The sequence below is a fragment of the Erigeron canadensis genome, chromosome 5 (assembly GCF_010389155.1).
Source record: "Erigeron canadensis isolate Cc75 chromosome 5, C_canadensis_v1, whole genome shotgun sequence".
Lineage (NCBI taxonomy): Eukaryota > Viridiplantae > Streptophyta > Magnoliopsida > Asterales > Asteraceae > Erigeron > Erigeron canadensis.
The window spans coordinates 31527046-31552151 of record NC_057765.1 but is presented as its reverse complement, the minus strand read 5'-3'; the positions used below and the strand labels follow the sequence as shown (position 1 = coordinate 31552151).

At 33.3% G+C, this 25106-nt stretch overlaps 3 protein-coding genes across 4 annotated transcripts; 1 reads left to right on the top strand and 2 right to left on the bottom strand.

Moving 5' to 3' along the window:
• Nucleotides 1-1486: 1486 nt before the first annotated feature.
• LOC122599848 (double-strand break repair protein MRE11) lies at nt 1487-8602 on the top strand. Its single transcript, XM_043772437.1, has 22 exons — nt 1487-1562; nt 1674-1721; nt 2157-2292; nt 2490-2647; nt 2782-2872; nt 3279-3398; nt 3476-3544; nt 3646-3737; nt 4124-4226; nt 4301-4408; nt 4496-4558; nt 4641-4790; nt 4875-4937; nt 5032-5092; nt 5239-5321; nt 5524-5637; nt 5728-5805; nt 5876-5944; nt 6424-6674; nt 6868-6988; nt 7611-7802; nt 8377-8602. Exons 2-22 carry the CDS (start codon nt 1705-1707, stop codon nt 8407-8409), a joined length of 2172 nt encoding a protein of 723 aa, XP_043628372.1. The 5' UTR covers nt 1487-1562; nt 1674-1704; the 3' UTR covers nt 8410-8602.
• Nucleotides 8603-9344: 742 nt separating this feature from the next.
• On the bottom strand, nt 9345-11992 carry LOC122601576. The gene is made up of 6 exons (XM_043774326.1): nt 11906-11992; nt 11526-11590; nt 11300-11377; nt 10396-11200; nt 10016-10285; nt 9345-9831 (listed from the first exon to the last, which is right to left on the bottom strand). The coding sequence occupies exons 1-6, from the start codon at nt 11990-11992 to the stop codon at nt 9763-9765; spliced, it is 1374 nt and encodes a 457-aa protein (XP_043630261.1). The 3' UTR covers nt 9345-9762.
• Nucleotides 11993-13156: 1164 nt separating this feature from the next.
• On the bottom strand, nt 13157-21040 carry LOC122599821 (myosin-2-like). 2 transcript variants are annotated; one of them, XM_043772406.1, is made up of 22 exons: nt 20657-21040; nt 19273-19374; nt 19024-19167; nt 18783-18933; nt 18204-18231; nt 17941-18109; nt 17800-17863; nt 17672-17685; nt 17491-17575; nt 17297-17400; nt 17063-17201; nt 16344-16438; nt 16117-16269; nt 15949-16038; nt 15772-15849; nt 15374-15679; nt 15069-15274; nt 14720-14985; nt 14483-14593; nt 14282-14397; nt 13988-14200; nt 13157-13906 (listed from the first exon to the last, which is right to left on the bottom strand). In XM_043772406.1, exons 1-22 carry the CDS (start codon nt 21014-21016, stop codon nt 13535-13537), a joined length of 3366 nt encoding a protein of 1121 aa, XP_043628341.1. In that variant the 5' UTR covers nt 21017-21040; the 3' UTR covers nt 13157-13534. The 2 variants fall into 2 exon arrangements, with proteins under 2 accessions (XP_043628341.1, XP_043628342.1); XM_043772407.1 differs by having other exon boundaries at nt 13157-13903; nt 20657-21037.
• Nucleotides 21041-25106: the final 4066 nt, after the last annotated feature.

Genomic DNA, 25106 nt, shown 5'->3' with positions numbered 1-25106 from the left:
ATCAAATAATATAAAAACAATCCTAATTGTTATCATATTATCATAGAACAAGTAATTGAAAATAAACCTATGCGTGTTATGGACGCGCATCATGATTAAATACATATACTTGAATGTCAAGTACAAGATCACAAATATGTTTATATTTTAATTCTTAATTATCTTTCATAATAATATCACATTATGAGTATAACTGGTTTCAAAATGTTCTATAATGGAGAAATTATTATATATAACATGTGGTTTGTGGAATGACTACGACAAACAATTCCATCAATATGTCTAGGCTAATCATTACAGTGACAAACATATGATTATTGTACTACAAATATAATACTTGAAACCGTATTTTTCTTCAAAATTGTAAGCTTTTATGACTTAAAAGTATGAAGATCTAATATTGATAATATCGTAAACCTCGTGTCCAGTGTTGGACACGGGTCTAAAATCTAGTATTTATACTAATACAATTTTTATTTTTTAATTACCAATTTACATTTTAACTATAATATTAATATCTATCCTCCGGTCCTCCCGTGTAAAAATAAATTAAAATACTAAATTGTTTTTTCTTATATTTTTACATTTGAACTTATATGTTTTTTTCTATTTAATAATTAATTTTTTTCTAAAAATGTCATAAACTTCTTGTATTTCACATTAAACTAAATCTAGTAATTTATGTATACACTAATTTTATTAATTTTTGATATATACGATCACGGATAAGCTTTGCATTTTTAATCCCTTATATATATGAGCAGTAAGAAAATTTTTCTGCTCATCTATATCCTTTATAAAACAAATTGACCTTTCTCCTTAAACTTTTAAAAACCTGATATGTCCAATTTACCCTTCATTTTAATACATCCTTATTTTCATTTTATACAATGTGACTAAATACCCTTACAAAAGTTTCAGACTTTATTAAAATTCTATTCATTCGTCAAATATATCTCTCTCTATATATTTTTGTTATCGTCAAAAACTATCATACAAATAAAATTACCATTCAAGTATTTGATTTGAAATTAATATTTTCACAACACCTCAAACATTGTCTATTTTTACAGCTACAACATGCGGCTGCGCGGGCACCTATCTATCTATACTCTTTTATAAAGCATTTTGAAGTTTTATTTATGATATGTCTTAAAAAATTAAGCATATTTTTTTTTTCCAAAAAACTCCTTCACTATATATATGATTCTCAAAATGGTCCTCCGTACACTACAACACTGAATTACTGTATCTACCCTTATAACAAATTGTCACTCCTAAAACAAAATTTCGCCGCAACATGCGGGTAGTAGGCTCGTTATTAAAAAATGAAACGACTACTCACTTACTCAGCACTCGCTATGTTACTGGATATGAACCGGCCCAATTTGAGCTGGGCCTAATTTCATTAAGTAGTAAAATAATAACGGGCCTCTATGTATAAGACCAAAGCCCATTTGTCGTCTCCTTCTTCTCCTATTTTCTTCTTCAGTTCTTCATTATCACTGAGTTTTTCTTCGCAAATTCCCGCCACTTCATTGCTACTGATCCCTTCTTTTTAGGTTCATTACTTCCTTTAAATCGAACTTTATTTATTTTAATTTATACTTTACATATACATATATATTCTATACATAATATAAGTTTAGTTTTTTTTTATTGTGTTATTTTAGGGTTTAAAGTCCTAAAACACTTGTTCCTCTCATGGCTGGTATGTCAAGGTAACACATACATTCATATATATAATTATATATATATATTCTCGCACCACATATATTTATTAAATAGTTTTTATTTATTATAATTGCAAATAATTAGTTGAATGAAATTGTATTTATCTGAACTATACTTGTAATTATAATCACTATTTATTACTAATTATTTTTACATAAGCTTTTAAAAGGGATTAAGCTAAGTTTATATTAGCTATATTCTGTTTATAAAGGCGGTGTTTGTTTTGGACTTAATCGACTTAACGGATAACGAAATAAGTCAAAAGACGTGTTGTGGTATCGAATAAGTCATTCTGTTTATCAGGCGGTCGGTGTATAATAATTTTATGACTGTTCATTCAGCACATAACGCAAACAACGCTTAAGTGTGGTTATAAGTGTGTAATGTATGTGTAACGTTTTCGTTGTTTATATAATATATAGGGATGATAATAGTAATACAGTCCGTGTGCTTGTTGCCACGGATTGTCATTTGGGGTATATGGAAAAAGACGAGGTCCGTAGGCATGATTCATTTCAAGCGTTTGAAGAAATATGTTCCATAGCTGAGCAGAAGAAGGTAATAAATACTCATAATAAACAAGAAATGACTAGTTTTGCTTAAATATTATGTCTTATAGAAGTTCAGAGTATTTATCTGTGTTGGTTACCTACTGCTTTTTCTTGTACAAGCACCTTGAGGTTTAAAAATTACGTATAAAGATTTGTGATTGATTTTGGTTAGAACTTAGAACTGAGTTTTATGATTGATATCAGGTAGACTTTTTACTACTTGGTGGTGATCTATTTCATGAAAACAAGCCATCAAGGACGACATTAGTGAAAGCGATTGAAATCTTGCGTCGATATTGTCTTAATGATAAACCAGTGCAGTTTCAAGTTGTCAGTGATCAGACTATAAACTTTGCAAATGTGTAAGTATCTATTTCTACTAGTATTATAAACAGGTTATTTATTGCATATTTTACATTGTATAGAAACGGTGTTACACATCCATATGCCAATGTAGATGTTTCACATTAATGAGAAATGCTGTCGATCTGAACAGGTTTGGTCATGTAAATTATGAAGATCCTCATTTCAATGTCGGGTTGCCAGTGTTCAGTATTCATGGAAATCATGATGACCCTGCTGGAGTGGTAATCTTTATAGTATCTTACATATTATTCTCTTTATATATCTCATACAACCAATGTGCTCATTAGTTTAATCATTTCTGCTCTCGCTGCAGTGTCTTGCATACTGACCGTTTATTACATAGTTAATGGGTTAATGGGTGTTGGGTCCCAAAATTATATTGTTTTGTTAATATCCAAGTTGATGTGGACCTTCAAAGTATTTATACCTACAAAAGAGAATCTCATGTTTAACCAGCCTTTCTTTGTTCCTTACATGTATGAGCAGCTCTTTTTTTATATAAGAAAAAGTATCAACTTCTTTGATAGCATGAATTTTAAATCTACAAGCGATGATTTATGCTGTGATTTCTGCATTGTATCAGTTAGTGGAGTCAGCCTTTTGAAATTGATTTCTGTTTTATTACAGGATAACCTATCTGCAGTCGATATTCTTTCAGCGTGCAATCTTGTAAACTATTTTGGCAAAATGATTCTTGGAGGTTCTGGGGTCGGGCAGATCACTCTCTACCCAATTCTTATAAAAAAGGTTCATGGTCAATTGTTTCTTTTCTTTAAATTAAGTGTAATGTATCCCCATGCCATAACTAGAGGTATGACTTACAGGGTGAAACTTCTGTTGCTCTATACGGCCTTGGAAATATTAGAGATGAACGCCTGAATAGAATGTTTCAGGTTCTTGTCTTGAATTTACATTTATTTCTGTAAGTGATTTTGAAATGGTATCATTTTGAAACATTTTATTATTTAAATTAATATTTCTTTGGGTACAATAGACTCCACATGCCGTACAATGGATGCGTCCTGAACCTCAAGAAAATTGTGAAGTTTCAGACTGGTTCAACATCCTAGTGCTTCATCAAAACAGGTTATAAATAATATCTGAAGTGGAACACTAACCCTGTAGTTAGAAGTGGCATTCTAAGTTACATAGTCAATTTGGTTTGTGCTTGTTTCATAACAGGTCAAAAACTGAATAACAGTACGTATTACGTTGTAAATCATCTAAAAGAAGTATCACTATTTAAGCATTAAAGATTCGAATCCTATCTAATACCTACACTATTTACAAAAATTAGAAAATGGACGAAAGTGTTGGTGGTGAGCCCATCCCATATAAAACACATATAGTTGCATGTTTCGGCTTATTACCCGACTTGCTCGCCCTGACTGTTGTGCCACCTCTTCTGATAGATACGTATATCAAACATGGTTGAAATAATTGACAATATAAGTTTGTATTTCTCTATGCAGAGTGAAGACAAATCCTAAGAATGCCATAAATGAGCATTTTTTACCTCGGTTCCTGGACTTTATAGTTTGGGGGCATGAACATGAATGTCTTGTTGATCCTCAGGTGGAATTAAATATTTGATTGCTTGTACATTTCTGTATTCCGTAGTGTGTGACTTATATGTTAATAATTGATAGGAAGTTCCAGGTATGGGTTTCCACATTACTCAACCAGGCTCTTCTGTTGCAACATCACTTATCGATGGAGAATCAAAACCGAAGCATGTACTTTTGGTAGAAATTAAGGTTCTTCCCTCAAAACTAACTTGATGAAAGAGATCAGGTTTTTTGATTTAATTTGAGATTCCAATAGTTTGAAAATCTTATATACAGGGTAATCAATACCGGCCAACCAAGATACCACTACACTCTGTTAGACCATTTGAATATAAAGAGGTATGTTAACATGCTTTATTTGTTATTAATTATCGAAAGTCAGCATACACATATAGACAGTTGATGAATGCTGTTGATGTAGATAGTATTAAAGGATGAACCTGACATTGATCCAAATGATCAAAATTCAATTCTTGAACATCTGGACAATGTCGTAAACAGTCTCATAGAAAAATGTAACCAAAGGGATTCTAGAAATTCAGAGACTGTGCTTCCTCTTATACGTGTAAAGGTACAACGTTTTACATGTAAAATAATGAGAACAATGATAAGGCAATTGTGCATAAATTTTCGGTGTTTATGAAAATATTGCCAGGTTGATTATTCTGGGTTCATGACAATAAATCCTCAAAGATTTGGCCAAAAGTATGTTGGAAAGGTACCTTCTTTTATCATTTATTGCAGTGTATTTGGATGGACTCCTAATAATGGTTCAAGGGAAATGACATTATACCTCTTATAAAATATTCAAGGTTGCTAATCCTCAAGATATTCTTATCTTTGCAAAAGCTTCAAAGAAAGCTCAGGGTGAAGGTTAGTAAGGTTACAATCTGTGGTTTCTACATTCTGATTTATATACCTTAGTTTTCTTATAAAATTTGTTCGGATTTATGTGGTTAAGAATTTGTTTTATGACATTTCATGCCTAATGGTGATTGTTAATCTTTTTATTGCATTAGCAAAATTTACGGATGCGGAACGACTTCGACCAGAAGAATTGAATCAACAAAACATTGAAGCATTAGTTGCTGAGAGTCAATTGGCAAGTGGTCAATCCTTTGCCTTTTTGCATGTTTTGCATACTTAGCTAGTTAGTTTTATGCTTATCGCAGTTCTAGATCTTAAACAATATAACATGTGAAAATTAAGGCCTACGGAAATTTTGCCTGAAATTTCTCTGAGATCATTAACATGTATAATAAGTCTTTTTTAATGGTCTTCTCTAACTATGACAATTATTACAGAAAATGGAAATCCTTCCTGTGAATGATTTAGATGAAGCGTTACACAATTTTGTTAACAAGGATGACCGAAATGCGTTCTATTCCTGTTTGAAATACAACCTTGAAGAAACTGTGGTAAGTTATCTCTCATAGATCAAATTAATCAAGATAAGCATATATGATATATTTTTGCTACTTACCTAATTTTTATTTTTGCTGAAACAGAAAAACATTGCTCGGGATACAGATAATATGAATGTTGAAGTAGAAGATATAATAGTCAAAGTTGAAAGCTGCTTAGAGGCAAGCAGCTAAACAGTTAATATACTTTTTTTAGTTTTTGTTGTATCTCCTAAAACTCATACATATGCAGACTCGTGTGAAGGAGAGATCCAAGTCTAAGGAGGACCAAGTATTTACTTCTAGTGCTCAGTCCATGGAGGTAAGCATCTAATAACTTTTTTGGTTGGCTAGAATGAAATGACAAAGGAATGGAATGTATGGGGTAATGGAATGTATCAATACATTCTGTTAACATGTTTGGTTAGCCTCTAGGACTAAAATGAGTGTTCATTCCAAAAAAATTGTATAGTATTTAGACACACAGCACTAGAATTATCTTACTTGAATTTATTGCAGTTTCTATTTAAAGATGTTACCATTTTAATAAATTAGAACTCGCTAAACCTCAAATATATTTGTAATGAAAAAGATACATATATGTTTGAAAATATAACAGATTTTTCTTATTAATTTGGGAGTTGTGGTGTCGTTCCTTTTCTTCTGTAATCCCATCACAAATCGAATGGTACACTAGTCTTTGTGGAGGCGGCAAAAACTGATTATATGCTTAGTTCGTTTTCTTCTACTTTTGGTTTTGTTGACGTTTACAATCTTTTACCGGGCTATCAATATATGTAGAATCTGATGAATAAAGCTCCCGGAGGAATTGGAAGTGCAGCATCCTTTAGTGATGATGAGGATACAACACAGTTTCTTGGGTCAAGGGCTACTGGCCGAGGCAAAAAAGGTTCATTGGAACAGTTTAAGTCTGCTCGTGATGTCTCTCAAGTTGCGAAGACTTCTACAAGAGGAAGGGGAAGGGGGCGAGGTAGGGGTTCAACCTTGAAGCAGTCAACTCTTGATGCATCAATGTTTCGTCGTTCAGATAGGTACGGTTGCTATGTTATTAGGGTGTTATGTTTGATGCAACTTAATTCCTTTATTTCTTTAATATAGATAGGTTTGTTATCTGTTGTTACTTGGTATATTTTATGGTTGCATAGGAAGAACTGTCATTACCTGATAGCTTTTTGTGGAGCCAAATTTGACATGGAAGTTTTATGGTTAACTTGTTTCCTGTAGATCAGCATCGGTTGCTGCATCAGCTTCAGTTCAAAGTATAGCTGCTGATGAAGAGAACTTAAATTCTGATTCTGATGATGAACCAGTGCAATATGGAATAAATGAGCTTCATGACAGTTCGGTACGGATGATATAACGCCCAATTTCTATTTACTCTCAAAAGTTCTATTTCATAGTGGTGTTAAAATGCTTTTGCAGACTATATGGTTTTGAACCATTCACTGATTAACATTGTGCACATTAGTATTAGTAATTATGTACATGTGGTTCTAATCCAGTGGATATAACACACATTGGATTTAAGTCTATCTAGCATCCGGCATTAATTAGTGTAAATACTAATGTACTAAATGGCCATGTGAACAGTTTGACACCCTGTTATAGTTAGGGATGGCACTCTTAACCATATAACTTCGGATGCGTCGATTTGGGTAGTATTTTATCATCTTAACCAGGTGAAATGGATCAAATTAAAAAAAGAAGAAATCAGCAGTAATTAACTAAAAATATATTTTTAGCCCAGACTACGTCTTACATTGTTTTGATCAAAGCTTTAGATTAATAATTTAGCATTCCAATAATATCGTTTATGTAATAAAAATGACCTATTTCAGTCTGAAACCATTTTGTTCGATTACCCAACCCACCAGTGTTGTCACATTTAGTTCTAGTGATGTATATATTGTGTTTTCTAGAGTAAATGTTAGATCTTAATCTCTTATCTTCTTTTGATTGTTTAAAAGGATGATAATGAGAGTATGCAAGGCAAGGGTCGCAAACGAAGTGCTCCTAGGGGAAGAGGTAGGGGCTCCACTGCTGCTAAGAGGGGAAGGAAATCGGACAATAGTTCATCCTCAATCCAACAGATGATGATGAGAAATGATGACGATGATGATGATGATGTGCCAAAAAGAATGAACAAGTCTCAACCACGGGTAAGTCATAAGTGATGTCTTAACATTTTTATTTAATTTTGGTTTGCAGAACGCACTGAACTTTATAATCTTACTACATTTTTGGCACTCTTAACCAATTTGGTTTCCTTCCTTGTATCCCTTAAAATATATCTCATATTTCTTGTATGATAATGATATAGCTGAAGTTAGAGCTGGCTATTTTCCTAAAGATGGGTTAATTTGGGTTATTTATTCTTCAAGGGGTAAAATTTACAATATAAGCATAAATGGTAACTTGTCAAATAGGTCGACCTGGTCAAATGGGTCGGAAGCTATCCAAAGCTTTTTCACCCCGCTTAAAGATTTGTAAATCACTTTATTAAGAAATAAATTAGCATTATGAAACTTCAGTATTATTAATCTCATTTAATATACTGATAATCTATAGAACTTTATGGAAAAAAAAGGTGTTGATGGATTGGCCTAACTTGACATGAATTCCTCTTGACCATTTACCCAATCTGCCATAACTACCTGTTCTGCTACCTCTAAAAGAAATTATTTTCTGTTCTGTCTGTTTGTTTTGCCTCCAACCCATCTGCTTTTTGTGCAGGTGACAAGGAACTACGGTGCTTTAAGGAGGTAGCATCGCAATGTTCGTTGTGATTTTGTTGGGAATTTTAATGTACAATTCTTTTCAGGTAGTCCCATTTTGATCCATTAGTTAATGATCTGTAGAAAACATTTCAAGCCTGTTTTGGTGAGTTTGTAAGTTGTAACGGAAAAGGATGAGAACTGTGTACAGTGAGCATGTCTCTAAAGTTGTCATGGTTTGTGCATTTGGACAATATGTTTCTATAATAAGTACTCATCTCTAAAATTGTTATGGGGCTTTTCAAGCTTCTAGTTGTTGAAGGCCCTCGTCTTAAAGGATTTGAGGATTTCAGGATTTGGCTCTTTTTCATACCTTCCACAATCTACCCCCTATTGAAATTTCTTCATCATTAGGATCAAAGTTTATTTAATGTAATTGGTGATTCGGTTCTATCAACCTCGCTTGCAAAATCTATCTGATCGTGCAGCCCTGTTTATCAAGATAAATTTAATTGACAATCCATCATCTCATGAAATGGAGCAGAAACTTGAATCAAATTTTTAAAATTTTCAAATTCGTGAACCAAATAGAGTACTATTGAAATAAACCATAAATCATGAGCACAATAGTTCAATTATGATTCATTTATTGAAATTATTATCTAACATTTGAACTTAATGGCTAGAAACGCATTTCTTTCTATTGCTTTTCATCATTTTGACAATAAAAATATAAATATCATTTATGACTTTATGTTCATTGCTACATTTTTTATTTGTCCATTTTAGGCATTTTACTGTACATATGGCATATGCATAACATTGTGAATAATTAAAATTTAGAAGTTACAATTTACAACAACAAACAAAAATCTTTGGTCTCGGTTCTTGCTTTCAGCTTTCACAACTCCAGCTATCGGACAGTTTTGCTATACATAAATTATCATATTTGAATGCATGAAGTGATTCATGAATTTATTGAGATCAATGCAATTGTAAAACCCTTCTATTTGGGTTTAGAAATTACCACTGGTCGAGGATTAAGGTTAACCAAAACGAGGTTAGAATCAACACTTTAAGGTTGTCCCAAAATTTTAGGTTGACTAGATTTATCCTATAACAATGTAATGGTGACATACATATTTGATTAGTGAACCACAAATGGCATTACTGCATTAGGGATGCTAGCAAGTGACTAGAAAACTGTAGCCTTCTCAGATACTATACTCAGAATATGCATGTCTTAAACTCATTTCAGCATAAAGTAAATCTATGCAGCCAGAGACTTTCATCTATCAGAAGAGTGGTACCAACAAAATGTGAAGAACCCATTATCGAGATGGATCTTGCAACACTTCCAGTAACCAGAAAAGAAGTTTACACTATACACTTATGCCAAATTTTCCTACCGAAAGTAGACCTTTTGAGCTGGCTTCACAGTATCCTTGTCCCTGCTCCGGTTGTTGGTTTTTTCCTGCAGCAAGACATAGTGTAAAAAGGTGGGAAATACAGCATTTAAAAAGACGAGAGAAACCATACCTATTTTTTCGACCTCAATACATGGTACCAAAAAGATATAACTGAATCTTAGCCAGAGTAAGTATGATTCTATGAACATGAATATAGCTTAAAATATAGTAATTTAAAATATAGCTTACCTTTTGGTCAATTAGCTTTTTACTGTCCCTCTTCTGTGCAGCAATTGGCTTAGATGCTCTATGTATATTCGCAACAGATTTAACAGTCTTATCAATAGATTTGGGTTTCTCACATGTAATCGTTGATGCCAATGCAGTTTCTTTAATACCAGGTAGAGAAGTAGTACGCCTGCCAATACCTACTTTCTTAGTTACTCTATTGATCGTCTGATTCTGTTCATTAACCTTAAGTGGAATCAAAGCTTTTCTATGCAATGTATGCTGTTGAACCTGCAAAATTTTAAAGTACATCTTATGCATTTACGCACACAACTGCATCCTGTTCTAGCCTTCTAGGTCTAGCAAATAGCACTTTAGCATGATAAAAAGAGTTTGCTTACCTTTCCATTGGCTGTTACTTTGGAAGTAAGCGATTTGTTTACTTGTCTATTAGACGAACTCTGAACATTTAACGCAGAGGGCTTTGTAGGGTTTTGAACTTTTGCTTTGTCCTTCAATGGCCGAGAGACTCCCATAATACTCTTCTGCACATTTCCAGGAATGGAACTCTTACTATTCGAACCTTGGTCCAAAGTGGACCCCACACTTGATTTACTTGAAGAAGATTTGCAGCCTACTGAGCTCCTCCCACCATTAGCTACAACCCTTGCTGCCGGTCTCGTGGCACAACTTTTTCTGAGATTGACCCTCAATGATGCCAATAGCCCACCAGTTTGACTTGATGTTTGACAAGATGACTCCAAGCTCTTCTTTTCATTCTGGCCACTGTTATCCGATGTAATTGTGCTCCTTGAACTGCTCTCATTGTGTTGCTCTTGTCTTGTTACAGACGACAAACTGGTTATCGAAACTTTCGACTTAGAGTTGTTAGTGAGACCACTTTCACAGCTAGAACTTGCTTTTGGGCCTTCATTTCCTTTCAACTTTTTAACCGTGGTAACAGTTTTCGTCATGTTACTAGATCCTCTACTTTCATAAGCCTTCCTAGTTAAGGTTTTGACTGGCTGTTGCTTGTTAGAGGCAGCCTTGCACTTCCTCTGCTCCCACTCTTTTAACTTGTAGCTTTTACCTCGAGACTTTGACACCGAGGAAGGAATCTTTGGTGAAGGAGGTTCTTGTATGCTTATCGAGCTTTTAGGATGAAAGATTTTAGAAATCAAATGGCTTGAGGAACATTGATGAAACCTATAGATACATCATCCAAGTATCCAAACATTCACTACCTAATTTTAAAAAGTAAACCAAACCGCGAAGCAAAAAAAAAAAAAGTTTTTAAGTGCTTACTCATGACTTATCTCAAACCACGAGTCGTCATCATCACTACAACAAAACAAATAATAACATCGGAATTCAGCATACAATCTATACCATAGAAATCCATACACTCAAACATCTAAATAACCATAATAACGTGTAAATTATCCAACTTTGAGAAACGCTAATGCGCTATACAAACTTATTTCGACTATTGCAAACCTAAATATAGCTACAAAAATATAGAGAAACTCACATTTCATCGTTATTTTTCGAATCACACAAGCTGAGATCAAACCACATAGGTGCTTCGATTTCATCCTGCACATTTCCAATTAAACAAATACTCGTAAACAGCATTCCGAAAACTTAAATTCTAGCCACATTATTTCACAACTATCCAATAATCCTCAAAGACCTAAAACATATAATAAAATAAAATTTTCAATTAAAAGTAACTATAATTATAATTATTTTAAATATAATTTCTGCTTTCATGTGCATACAGCTTTTAGATATATCCGGTAGCATTTTTTGTAACCGTCAGCAAAAATAAAAAATAAAATATATATATATATATATACACACACACATATAATAATGTGAAATTAGAAAAATGAAGGATTGTGTTAATACCAGAAAATGCCAATGATCCAACGGTTCAGGGACGATGATTCGAGAATTATCATGGATTTGCTTCGATTTGGATGATGATGAGTCCATCTGTTTTTGTTTGAATTTGTATACACAATTATTATTTTATTCGTTATAATAATTTTGAAATAATTTTAATTGCCATATGAAACCCTAGACTCATTTTAGGTTACAACTTCTGATCAGATAAGAATGTGCCGTTAAGCATTTTGAATTCAGGTGAAAGCAAAGTTTAGTAGAAACCCTTATACTATTGTTTATTTTTAATTAACCCCCTGTATGTCTTCATTTTGTTTTCTTCTTCTTTTTTTTTGTTTTTTTCTTTCTCTACCTTGTGTAAATGTTGTGATTTTTTAACACGTGATTTGCGGCAGGATGTAACATAATATATCATTTTGGCAAATGAAACATGATTTTTTTTTTTTTTTTTTGTTAATTAAAATTTATTGTTCATGATTTTTTAATTATCTATCAAAATAATGATTATTTCTTTTTTTTTTCTCCATTATATCTCTTTCACATGTAAATTCATTTATATATCTAATGGACGCGTATATATTCATTTATATGTGTATATAAATGTTTCAAGTTATCAATTATTTGATAAAATTAAAATGATAAAAAAAAAAACTAATGAGTTGGTGGCTCATCAGTGGTTTTCGATCTATAAATCTACCACGGTTTGAATCTCACAACCTACATTTATAAGAGTGGATTATTGGGGGTTTCGAGAGTCCTAGGTTTCATCCCAGAAATGTGTGGTTCAAGCTCCGTATACTTCCCAATTGGATATTATTATGGTGTCTCGAATGCTAAATGCTAATTACGAACTTGTTGTCTTCTTTTTGGCAGTGGGATAGGAAACTATGAAGACTGAATTTTCACTTTCTTACTTGAACTCCTTTAAATAAAAAAAAAAAGGGAATTCAGCCCACAATAAAAATGTAATAGTGTGGATTGCGGAAAAACTCGTGACACTCGTAAAGTATGTTCCATTTGTGCTTCTTCTAACTATATTTACCAAATAACATTGCTTCCATATTTCCTTTCCTAAATTTACAAATTTCCTTAGAATTTTTTGATTTTCTTTTTGGGTATTTAAAATTTTAATTTATGTTCATCAAAAATAAAAATGAAGCATCTTATTTTGGAAAAAGAAGTCATCATCTCAAGACTAGATATTTGACTAATATCCAACCATTGAAAAAAAAAGTGATATTAACATCACCAGTGTGCCTAACATGAAGAGATTTTTTTTCATATCTGTTTTTCACAATTCACTATAGTTTGACATATATATATATATATATATATAATCTATAATAATAGTTGGGATCCATATTGCCAAACAGTTTAAAACACTTCACATTTTGATATGTGATGATTTCAAAGAAAGGCTTTGCTAGACAAACAACATAAACCTATTAACATATTTGGCATTTCAAGCTGCTAGGAAATCCGGCCAGTCAGCTTCCTTGCATTCAGCATGTTTACTCATCCGTTGGCTACTTGGCTTAGACAAGTCAACGCATCACATTCTGTATCCTTGTAATTACACTTGAGCATACAAGATCGGCTTAACAGATTTTACAATTTCGGTCATTGGCAAAATCATGTGGGAGTGTATCTCTTGCTTAACCTCCCCCACCATGATTGCTTTCCTCCTTCCCTATTTAAGCCCTTAACCAGTTTTGCCCTTGTCTCCCGTAATCGATTTTTGTATTCTTTCTTCCACATCTCAAATCTCTCTTTTACTTTTCTAAATTCCTCTATTTGCTTGGAATAAGGCATTACTGACTTTGGCTCAGCAAGGGCTTTTGCATCATTGTCAAAATTCTGTCTCGTTTGCTCAAAGTCCTTGGATAAATGGTCTACCGTGTCATAAACACCACCATTGTTGCCAGCAGGATTTTGGGTTGCTGATATGTCCTCCCCTGATTCTTCTGTACCAAGACTCTTCTTCGCTGCAGCCAGACTCTTCTGCTAAGAAATAACCACAATCAAGAACTTGCATTTCATGTAAAAATGTAGAGAACGATGAAGTACCAAAAAGGATAAACTCACTTGTAAAGAAGCCATCTGTCTTTGCCATGTTTCCTCCACTGACTTCATTTTGATTTCATGTTCTGACCACTGTGCTTCAAATTGTCGGACTTGCTCCCTCAATGCTGTATTTTCTTGCTCTTTCTGGCTCATGGACAATTTTGTACTTAAAACTAGCTTATGCAGGTCTTCAATCTTTGACGGCAAATGTTGGAGATTTTCTGGTGCCAAACCCTAAACAGAAAAGAAGATGATTCATCAAACAAATCTCATTGTACTTTTTGTGATATTAATAACGGGGAAACGAAATTGTACCTTGTCTTCTGGAACTTCACTGCAAGAAGTTTGCCTGGTTTTTGGACTGTCAAGATCTAACTTCTTCCACCTGAGCAGATGACTGAAATACCTTCGAGCTAACCACCCACGGGTAACTGCAAAAAGAGGTGCGTGGATAAGTATAATATAATTGTTGAACCTGAAACAAAAGAGGTTAAAAAGGTTGCAAGTAATAGGTACCCGACTGTATATGTACAACCGCTATCAAATTATCAGGTGATTTTGATGTAGGCTGATAACTTGTTTTTGTTGAAACATTGCATTTCCTTCTTGAATTTTCACCCCGAACAACTGCATGAAAATTCATTTTTATTCATAAATCTTGTGGACTAGAAACCAATAGCATCATTTTTATTGTGACGATGTGATACATAGATAATCAATTTCAACACTCATGAAATCTAGCAACTTTCTTACATGACTGCAATGTGACTATGCCCAACATTAGTTCATGAAAGTCACAAATAACCCTGCTCCCAGATCTGCCTTTGTCCACCTTGCATGCTCCTTGCATAACTTGTTTTTTCAATTTCTCCAATTCGCTAACTTGTTCCGCACGAAAATATATTTTTGTATATCCAAGTTGGTACATTTCTGGGAGGACATGATATTGTTGCAGAATAGCAATCGATGTACTTAATGGATCATGAAAAAGACTCTTGTCCACAAGAAGGCAACCAAACCTAATAATTTTCCAATAAAGTTCAAATAAAAAATTCTCTAGAACCAGGATGAAGCGGTAGAAAAGTCAATAGTTTTTACGCACCTGCTAGCAAATTCTTGATGTTTCATACGTGTAGGATATCGAGATTTTGAGATTTTTATGGTCTCCAAAACTCCACTGCACCTGAGTTGTTGTAAGACAATATCTTTTTCATACATTCCATGAAGTTGCTTAGCATTTGGTCTTATGCACCGAATGAAGTGTGGATTTGACTTTTCCAACAGTCTAATGAGCTTAAACAATTGACCCTGCAAGTGCAACCATATAATTTCCAATGCTTAAAGAGCTTGCAGCAAAGATATACTGCAATCCTTACATCCTTGAAAGTTGCAATAACTACCATTTACCTTAAATCTACTTCCAATGCTTTGTTTATCTGGATCAGACACATCTTTATTGGTTAGAAAAGTCTTGCAGCATGACAAGAGGAATGCGATGATATTAGATTGCAATGTGTCTCTGTTCTTTTCCAAAATCCCATTCATCTCATATTTAACCTCCCCGGCATAATGAGGAACCGTAAAAGTTCCCTTTTCGTCATTAAAACACAAAACAGAACTCAAGTGCTGTTTGATCTTGCTGGCAAAGGTCAATAATGTGGCTTCAGAAGCATTTGAAGCCTCTTCAAGTATAGATAGTATCCCCTCAGTTTTCTGCAAAAATCAACAATAAAAGAAAATAATAAGAAAATTGCTTCAGTTGTAAGACAGCAATATAACTAAAAAACAAAAAGGAATTATAATACCTCCTCAAAGATATCTAAACAACCTTGGTTGTCTATAAAGTCTACCTTTTTCCACTCAATGCCCTCTGAATCGTACTCCTAACAATAGTGTAATAAGTAGATTTGTGTTAACTGTATGAACTCAATACGGTTTTCGAAAGGGAAATGAAAAAAAATAAGATAGACTGCAATTCTCGCCTCTTGTTCAAGTTTAAAGAGATGGCGAACAAAGTGCTGGTGCAGCCTCTCATCGGCGTAGTTTATTAGCAGTTGTTCAAAGCTATTTTTCTGAAATCCATGAATTAGATGACAGACTGCAGGTTTTATAACAATGAGAGGGTATTTAAGGTTAAACTACCTGTATACCTGTAAAGACTCAAAGCCATAGGTGTCGAGAATGCTTATAGACCTTCCGCTATGTTCTTTGCTTCCCTCAAGTGATGTATTAATTGCTTCTACAAGCCAGTTGAACAAGCTTGTGTAAACAAACTGTGCCATTGAGTCTCTTGTATCGATTGCCTAAACAAAACAGATGGATTTCTTATTCACAATATGTTTTTGAGTAAACTTATGTGGTTTGTGCCTTCATGTACCTGCTGCAACATCAAGCTTTGACTATTGTTGGTAGATAGAGCCACCATGAGGTCGTCCACCTTGCAACCCATCAACTTAGCAGCAGTTCTACTAGCTGTTAAAGACGCAAGAAATCCATAAACCAGACACAGGGTTTGGTAACAGGCTGAATAGAGTAAATTTAGGTGATCTAAAAGGATTGAGACAGGTTGGGTTGACATGCTAATATTCCTTTTGTTTATATTTTAATTCAATGAATAATGTATTAAATAAGGTTACAAAAACTATAATTGATAAATGATCCAAATGTTTAGATAAAGTAGCTTACAAGGTCATAAAGATTATATGAAGAGCACACTTTCAGAAGTCCCATTTATCTTCCTCATTCCCAAAAAAAGCAATGCTTAATATTAACATGTTAATTAACTTACAGGCACCAAATTAGCATGTCATTATGCATTTCTGTAATTTAATACCTAATACATCTGATCACGTTCAATATTATGTGTAAAACATACACACACAGACGAACCACAGTTTAAAGAATGTTAAAAATAAACAAACTTGAAAGAATCACTATTTAGATTAAAATTAATTCCATTACAACCAAATAAATAAATCCACATAGATCCTTTTACCATGCAAATCAAAGGTTGCATACTTCAAAAATTGGAGTCGTGCTGAAAGACTAAACAAATTGATAAGTTATATAAATAATTAACATAGAGAACAAACACACCTTCATCAGCCACAACTGTAACATGATTTTCATGGTCAATTACTTCAAATGATATATTCCCTAACCATAAAACAGCAGCAAGTAACTTGAAGATACACTCTTGATCTTCATGAGAAATTCTAAGGGCATTCATGGCATCCTGGTCCAACATTAATCCTCAAATAAGAACTTTCTAATTCAACAGACAATAATATCCATAAACTGAGGTTTCAAATACTACTTTTTCAAAATTACCATCAGCTTTTGAAAATTTTGAGCATCATCGACGTCATGTATTTTCAAGCACCCACTTTTGTTGAGGAGCTTGTACTCATTTGCCATTCTTAGATTCAATTTATCTGTGAAGGAAAAAACCATGATCTTAAAGAAACAGTTCCCATCAAGCATGCAATTGTAACTTTAAAATTAAAATATCTATAAAAGCAAACCTCTCATATCAGAAGGGGCCCCAGCACACATTTGGTAAAATACATGGTATGATCGTTCACTTCGGCAAAGTTGGGATATTCTTGACTGCTCAAAACATCAAAATCAATTCAATAGTGTCATTCTTGATTCTTGAATGAGACTTGAAAGCAAAAACAAAAAGACAAATCATAAATGAAGTACCTTTTCGAGAAGAACTGTTCTCAAGAAGACATGCGTTGATGTATTCCACAGATATTATAAATCAGTTAGTAGAAATACTGAGCTAATTTCTGGATAATAAATGAACTTTTAGAAGGAAATATGTTTACGTGTATGAATATATGCCCCCTGAATTGTGCCCCTAGCATCATATTGAATGTCAATTAATTTCCCCTGCACCACATTACGATCCATGTCAGAGACCTATAAGTAATATCATACTCATTAACCAAACAGGATTCAGTACCCACAAATCGGCTAGAATTTTTGTTTCTCGATGTTTTTGCATTCCCAAAAGCCTCAAGTATGCAACCAGTTTCACGAATTTTGCATGCTATCTCTCTACCCTCGCCTCCAACTTCTATCAAATACTCTATTGCTAAATTTGCTGATACACTCTTTCCAGCTCCACTTTCTCCACTAAATCAAATAGAACAGTTCCAAAGCAATATACTTACAGCAATTACATTTTAGGTGTCAAACATTATAACGAAGTCAATTCAAATCAACTAACCTGATAATGATAGTCTGATTTACACCATCTGCAAGTATCATCATGACAGTGACATCAAAATTTGCCTGATTGATGAAACATACCGATATATTGGGGTTGGTTGGGTATGAGTTTTAAAAGAAAACCTCATTCTATATTTTTATTCATGATTTCCTGATTATTTACCGGGTCAAATAATCAGATTAGGAATGTTTGTATTTACAGTTTGAAACTCAACCAAGACTTGTAGTCAACCTGAATTTAAGGGTAAAACATTTACATCCCTATTAACCTAAACTGAGAGGCTTTACTCTTATCTTACAAGATCTCCCTACTTATTCACTAGAAATCGTTTTCGGACAAATTATGTTTTAATTTCTTTAATAATCAACATTTGCTAAACCCTCAAAGAAACGAATCTTACTATTGCAAATTCAAAAGCAACACGCGTTTTTGATTATTCAAATCACATAACTACTTTCAAAGCGGGCATCTAAACACTCTTCTAATTAGCTGCAAAAAACATAGCCTCGATAGTAAAGTAAAAATAACTTGTATTCCTTGAATAATCAGATCTAAGCAGTAACTTATGAAATTCACCTCTCATCATATCATTGTAGACAGCATTGGCCACAGCATATACATGAGGGCTGTCCAAAATCTTTTCCCTATAAGCCATAATAGCATCACTTCCAGAATTCGAGACATCTTTGAAGGGGTTAATTGCTAACAAAACAGGCCCTGCCATAGTCTGGAAATGCAAAGCTAGATTAAAAGTAACGTAATGGTAAAAAGATTTCAATTATTTAGGCACACAAAAAATCATGGAATATATGCATACATAAATCACATCACGCTGATATCTATACTGGAGATTACATAGAACAGACGGCTCATTCAGATAACCAAGTCCTACAAGATTGTCAACGCCATCCAGAATTTCTGCATTTGCAGGTAAGAGCTCTCCTGTAGACACTGTCACGGCCTACAAAAATTAGTAAGTAAAGTTACTTATATTTATGGCCTTATTCAACATACATTAGCTTAAAAAGGTTCGACAACAGTATTTTTCACAGTTCAACAAACTCACTGTTCCATCCAAAAGTGTAACAGATGCTTTTCCTCCTACAGACGATTGTATCTTTCCTGATTCCCACTGCCCATTCTGGAGCCGACACCAGACTCGGAGTTGCTGAAACAAAACAAATTTTAGAAGCTTGCAGTTTTACATATATCTTACATAAATACATAGTCAGTATTCTTGTATTTACTCCCTGTCACTTCTCAAAAAATCATAATAATTAAAACCTTTCATTAACCATAAACAAAGTATTGCGACTTAATATCACTGTAATAACTTAGGATGTCGAAGCACATTCAAACACTCCTGAGGCCTAAATAATAATCTATACCCGATCCTATTTTCCATAGAATCCTACTACTAATAAAACCATATTGGTCAATAGTGTATGCAGTAAATTATGATATAGAGTAATAAACCTATTAAGTTGGAAAAAATAGATAGATATTGGTATAACCAAAGCCCAACGGTATGCATGTTGACCCATTAACCAAAAGGTTGCGGTTTCAAGTCGAGTAATGAACAAATGTGCAAATTTTTATGTGTGGTGTCGATCAGTGGCGAAGCTAGAAATTTTTGAGTGAGGGGTCGGGATCTAAATTTTTTTTTTCCTAACGTTATTTTTCAAGTAATATGTTCGGGTCAGTGATTCGATTCGGGTCGGGTAAAAAATTAGATACTATTATTATAAAAAAAAGTTTCAATCACGGCAAAACTAAACATTTGTCCAAGACAAGTAAACATTAAAAAGGAGACAAACGGTTGGTACCTGGTTCGATTCACTGAAAAAATTAGAGTTCAGTCTTTCGACCTTTAAGAACCTTGAATTCAGTGGGCTAAGTTTTTATTTAAGTAATGAGTTTTAGTGTGGGCTAAGTAACTTTGTTGGCTTATGTAAAATGTAATGGATCAATTTTATTGCTTAGTATATAAAAAAAAATTCACAATTAAGATGGGGGTCGAAACCGAGTATATCGAAATTTTTCTACACGAAAACAATATACCCCCTACATCGCAAAAAAAATTTCGGGGGGTCGGGCGCCCCTCCCGGCCCCTATGTAGCTACGCCCTTGGTGTCGATATTTACCTTTCTAAAGAAAATATATATAAAAAATAAATTGGTGTTATTTAATTGTCTTCTGCAATCATTATTGTCTGTGTGTAATTATCAATCCTAAGTTCTAACCAGTTTACTTTTATAATAGCTACAACTTTATATAGTTTTGCTTTTATAGTGGTAACATGACTATCAACTTTTTCAGAAACTTTTCATCATTTCTAAAGATAAGACCATGATCCAAAATCACACTCACAATTCAGATGTACATAACCAAATAAACAAAATAAATAAGCCTAAACTATGAACTATAAACTAAATATCAGAAATAATCACCTTTTTAATATAGTACTCGATGCTGTTATCCCACCCGGAATCCGATGAGCACGAAGACCTGGTGGCAAGACCGGCAAGACCATTCTCCGCCAATCTATGCTCATGTGTATCTAGCATAGTGTAAGGTGATTCGCCACTACATGCTACTTTTTTCCGGCCAAAACTGACATTATTATTTTTAACATTTTGCCCAATATCCGGTGACACACCAAACATGGACGACAAAGGGCGTTTAGGCAGACGAGCCTTAGACGCCGGCCGTGCAGGTAATGCAGGCGGCGTATCTGCCGGATTCTTGCACTCTTCATTTCTTTGCAAAGAATCTAACATTTCCTCTAAAGAACTCCTAACTACCGACATTTTCTCAAAATCAAAAATTCCCCAAAAATCAATCACCTCACTAATAAACCATCATTATAATATCAAGATTTCCACAATGCGGTTCAAAACCCTAATCAAATTTACATCAAAATTCAATCTTTTTCAAAACCCATTTTCCAAAATTGAAAAAAGATTTGAAATTTCGAATGGGTCTGAAGTTTAGTACAACGACAAAACACCTGATTTTGTGGGTGGATTAAAAAAATCTTGAAATTTAAAGAAAAAAATATATAAAAAAAAATCTATGAGCTGTAAAGGGGGGAAACAATGATCAAATAACAAAGAACCTTGAAAAATAAGCAAAATTTGAAGTGGGTTTTTGTGCCCAAAAAAATCTAGGCTATTTTTGGTTTAAACTATAAAAAAGTTTGATTTTTAAAAACCGAAAAATGAGAAACAAAAGAAGAAATTATGTGATAGAAAACCAAAAACAATATGTAGTGTGTGTTTTATAGAGATTGTAAACTTATATAGATTGCAATAATAAAACTAAAATTATCAATAATAATGAAAATGGGGAATTGAGGAAATTAGGGGGAAAGGGGAAAGATAATTTGTTGAATGTTTGTTGCTTAAAGGGAAATATTTGAATGTATTCAGGTTGGTGGTAGTGGCGCGGGGGTGATATAATATATGTTGGTACTATGATAAATACAGTATTTATTAATAAATTAATAATGACATGATGAGATCTAATTTCGTACTATAAATGTTGGTACCATATCATCCTAAATCAATTTCTAGCTTAAAAAAAAAAAAAAAGTTAAATTTCACTTGAAACTTCGTGTCGCGATTCGACAGCGAGAGGTCTAGCATACGTTGTCTTATTCAGGTCCGCGCTAGAGAGCTCTATCGAAGTAGAGATGCCTATTTCAAATACCCAATGAGGAAATCAATTTCTATCTAGCTGGGAGATTGGTAAAATAATTGTTAAGGTCGAATTTGATTAGTATAAGTCTTGATCAAATATAATTTTTTTTTTAAGTAAATTTTATTCAAAGATTGTCAACCTCACACAATTTATTGAGTGGCCAAACATATTTACAAGTGAGATTTTCTAATATATGTCCTAAATGCACATATAAGTAGCATTTATTAATCTGAATATTCTTATAAAAACTAGTATTTCATATTAATTATGTTGTTTTTTTATTCTCTATTATTTTTACCCTTATATTATTACATCCTAAATTTTCTTTTTTTTTCATGACTACTAATTAAATTTTTTCAATTTCCTTTAAAATTATTCTTTCACCACACTTAATTTGTCGTCATTTTCTATAATCTCTTCCGTCGTTTCTCTTAGTATTACTTCCAAACAAACATTAACTGCTTTTTATTATAAACAATCACTACCATTTGAATGTAAAGGTAGTAGGTCTTAAATATTAAAAAAAATCTGATACGCACTGTACTAGAAATAGATTCTAATCCCATTTTTCCATTTTAAATGTTGTAAATATTTAATGTTTTTGGTTACGCGGGATGAAGTAAATATTCATGGTAAGGTGGAATGAAAATTCCATTCAAAGTTTGGCTCTATTTTTGTTATCATATTAATAATGATTTTTTTTTTTAAAAAAGTTTATATGATAAAAAGTCAATGTATAATCTAGGTGAAAAATATGAAGCATGCAAATTATGTGTGATGAAAGAGTAACTTTATAGAGTATTGGAAATATTAATTAGTAGACATGAAAAGAGAGAAAATTATAGAGGAAATAATATAAGGGTAAAAATGGTAGAGAGGAAAAAACATAATTAATATGAAATGCTAGTTTTAAGAATAATATTCAGACTAATAAATGCTATTTATATGTGCCCTTGGGGCATATATTAGAAACCCCCTTTACAAGTATACACCAAGAATTACAAATTCACATTAAAAGATGTCCAATCTTGCCAAATAGGGTAACAAAGACTCGACCGATTCTTAAGCCATAAATAGCTCAAGGTCTTGATCTCGTGTATAATCTTCTCCACCTTAACCTCTTTGCCTTCGAACTTCTCGTTCCTTGCCTTCCAAATGTACCAACAAGTAACAAAAACCACCCCTTAAAATACCTTCCTTGTATTCTTCCCAAGCCCCATATGCTTATATAGTTCGAAAATGTCCTTAACATAAAAGATAAAGATGGTGCTGACTTTACACCAAACACTAACTTTACACTTGATTTTGTAGGTGGATTCATCCGCTTCCGGACATAAGCCACATACTAAGCTTCCATAACATCAATTCCTATCTTTCAATGCCAAAAATGTGGGTATCTCATCCATGGAGACTCTCCACATGAAGACATTACACTTCTTCGCAACCCATTTGGACCATTTGAAAGTGAAACAATTACTTTAACTTGTCCCGCTTCTAAGAAACTCCTTCACTCCTTTGACTGAAAACTCGACACCCTTAATTCCAATCCACTTCCATTTATCATTCTGTTGTTTAAGAACTGTCCCATTCAGCAATCTCTTTAAATCAGACCATTCCTGTAACTCTTCCACAGATGATGGGCCACGAGTCCATAAGCAATCAAACCCGAAAATCTTGGAGCTAAGACCGAACATGTCCTTGACATAACACTTTTTCTTTTTCTCTAGTTTGAACAGATTAGGGAATGCGTTCCTAAGAGGCTTATCACATGCCCAAACATCTAACCAGAATCTAATCAAGTCCCCTGCCCCACATACTCCTTTGAAACATCCGTTTAGTGATGAATTCCCGGCCTGAACTTTATTAATGCAGCTTACAATTGATCAAATTTAATAAAATTGACAATGAATTTCCTTTTTTAGTATGTTTAGTACTTATAAAATTAAATTAGTGGATACCAAATCATACATAGAATCAGAGGATTTTCATCCAATTACCCTTTTAAAATAAAATTCATTTTGTTCAGATGTATAGTTTTACCATAATGTAAACATTTATTTGTTGGATGAAATTTGATTTTAGATAAATTTTCAAATTTTTTCTCTCTTGAATTTTCGAAATACAAAAAGCATTTCTTTAAAACTTTATTCCTTCAAATTTCATTCTAGTTACATATTTCATCCATTACATAACACATAGAATAAACCATGTGCGTCGAGGATATTTGGTACGATATAATAGAAAAAAGAGAAAGGAAATAATAAAACTTCTCATGTTTGGTTGCACCGGATAATAAGATTGAAAATGGACAATAAGATATGATTTCCATTGTCTTTGTTTTTTAAAAATAGTAGAGAATTGACAGGAAATGGGAAACAATATTTTTTGTGTTGATGATGTTATTTGTGTTAATTTTAATTATTAATTAAGATTTTATATTTTTTATTTATATTCTCTATTTATACCAAATGATATAATGTATTTTTTATCTAAATACTTGTTCTCTTTTCCAATATTTTCATTTTCTATTGTATTTTCATTCTCTAATATCTCTTAAGATTCATCATAGTAAAAAGAAAAGAAACTTTAATGACTATCAAAGTTTATGGTTGGGGACTTACAAGAAAGAATTAAGATTATTAAGGTAATTCTTATTGAAAATTTTACTATTGGGTAATTTTATACGTTATTAAATAAATATATTGATATATATATATATAGGAGAGAGATCAAATAAGAAGGTGTCTTAAGGAGAGAAGGGAAAGAAGGTCTTATGAACCAATCAGAACGTGACATGTGGATTTTATATAAAAAAAAAACGCGGTGACATTTTTGTAAATAAATCAAACTTTTGTCAGTCTAGTTCTGGGTCAGCTTGGGTTATGATCAGCTTGGTTTGTCAGCTTGGTCAGCCTGGGTTCTAGGTCAGTTTGGTTGGTCAGCTTGGGTTCTGGGTCAGTTTGGGTTATGATCAGCTTGGGTTCTGGGTCAGTTTGGGTTCTGATCAGCTTGGTTGGGTCAGATTGGTCAGCTTGGGTTATGGGTCAGCTTGGTTAGCCTAGAATCTGGGTCAGCTTGGGATCTACATTTGTGTAGATTATGTGTAGTTTTGTGTCAAGTTAACCAACATGACCCAACCTGACCCAACCCAACCCCAAGCTGACCCAACCCAAGCTTACCGAGCTGACCCAACCTGGC

Coding starts and splice junctions, on each gene's coding strand:
- LOC122599848 (XM_043772437.1), top strand. Junction 3,399..3,475: donor ACCCAATTCTTATAAAAAAG/GTTCATGGTCAA, acceptor TATGACTTACAG/GGTGAAACTTCTGTTGCTCT. Junction 5,638..5,727: donor ACAACCTTGAAGAAACTGTG/GTAAGTTATCTC, acceptor TTGCTGAAACAG/AAAAACATTGCTCGGGATAC.
- LOC122601576 (XM_043774326.1), bottom strand. CDS start 11,992: ATGGACTCATCATCATCCAAATCGAAGCAAATCCATGATAATTCTCGA. Junction 11,201..11,299: donor TGGTTTGAGATAAGTCATGA/GTAAGCACTTAA, acceptor ATGTATCTATAG/GTTTCATCAATGTTCCTCAA. Junction 9,832..10,015: donor AAAAGCTAATTGACCAAAAG/GTAAGCTATATT, acceptor GTCTTGCTGCAG/GAAAAAACCAACAACCGGAG.
- LOC122599821 (XM_043772406.1), bottom strand. CDS start 21,016: ATGTCGGTAGTTAGGAGTTCTTTAGAGGAAATGTTAGATTCTTTGCAA. Junction 19,168..19,272: donor TTACACTTTTGGATGGAACA/GTGAGTTTGTTG, acceptor TAATTTTTGTAG/GCCGTGACAGTGTCTACAGG. Junction 17,202..17,296: donor AAAATTTTCAAAAGCTGATG/GTAATTTTGAAA, acceptor ATGTTGGACCAG/GATGCCATGAATGCCCTTAG.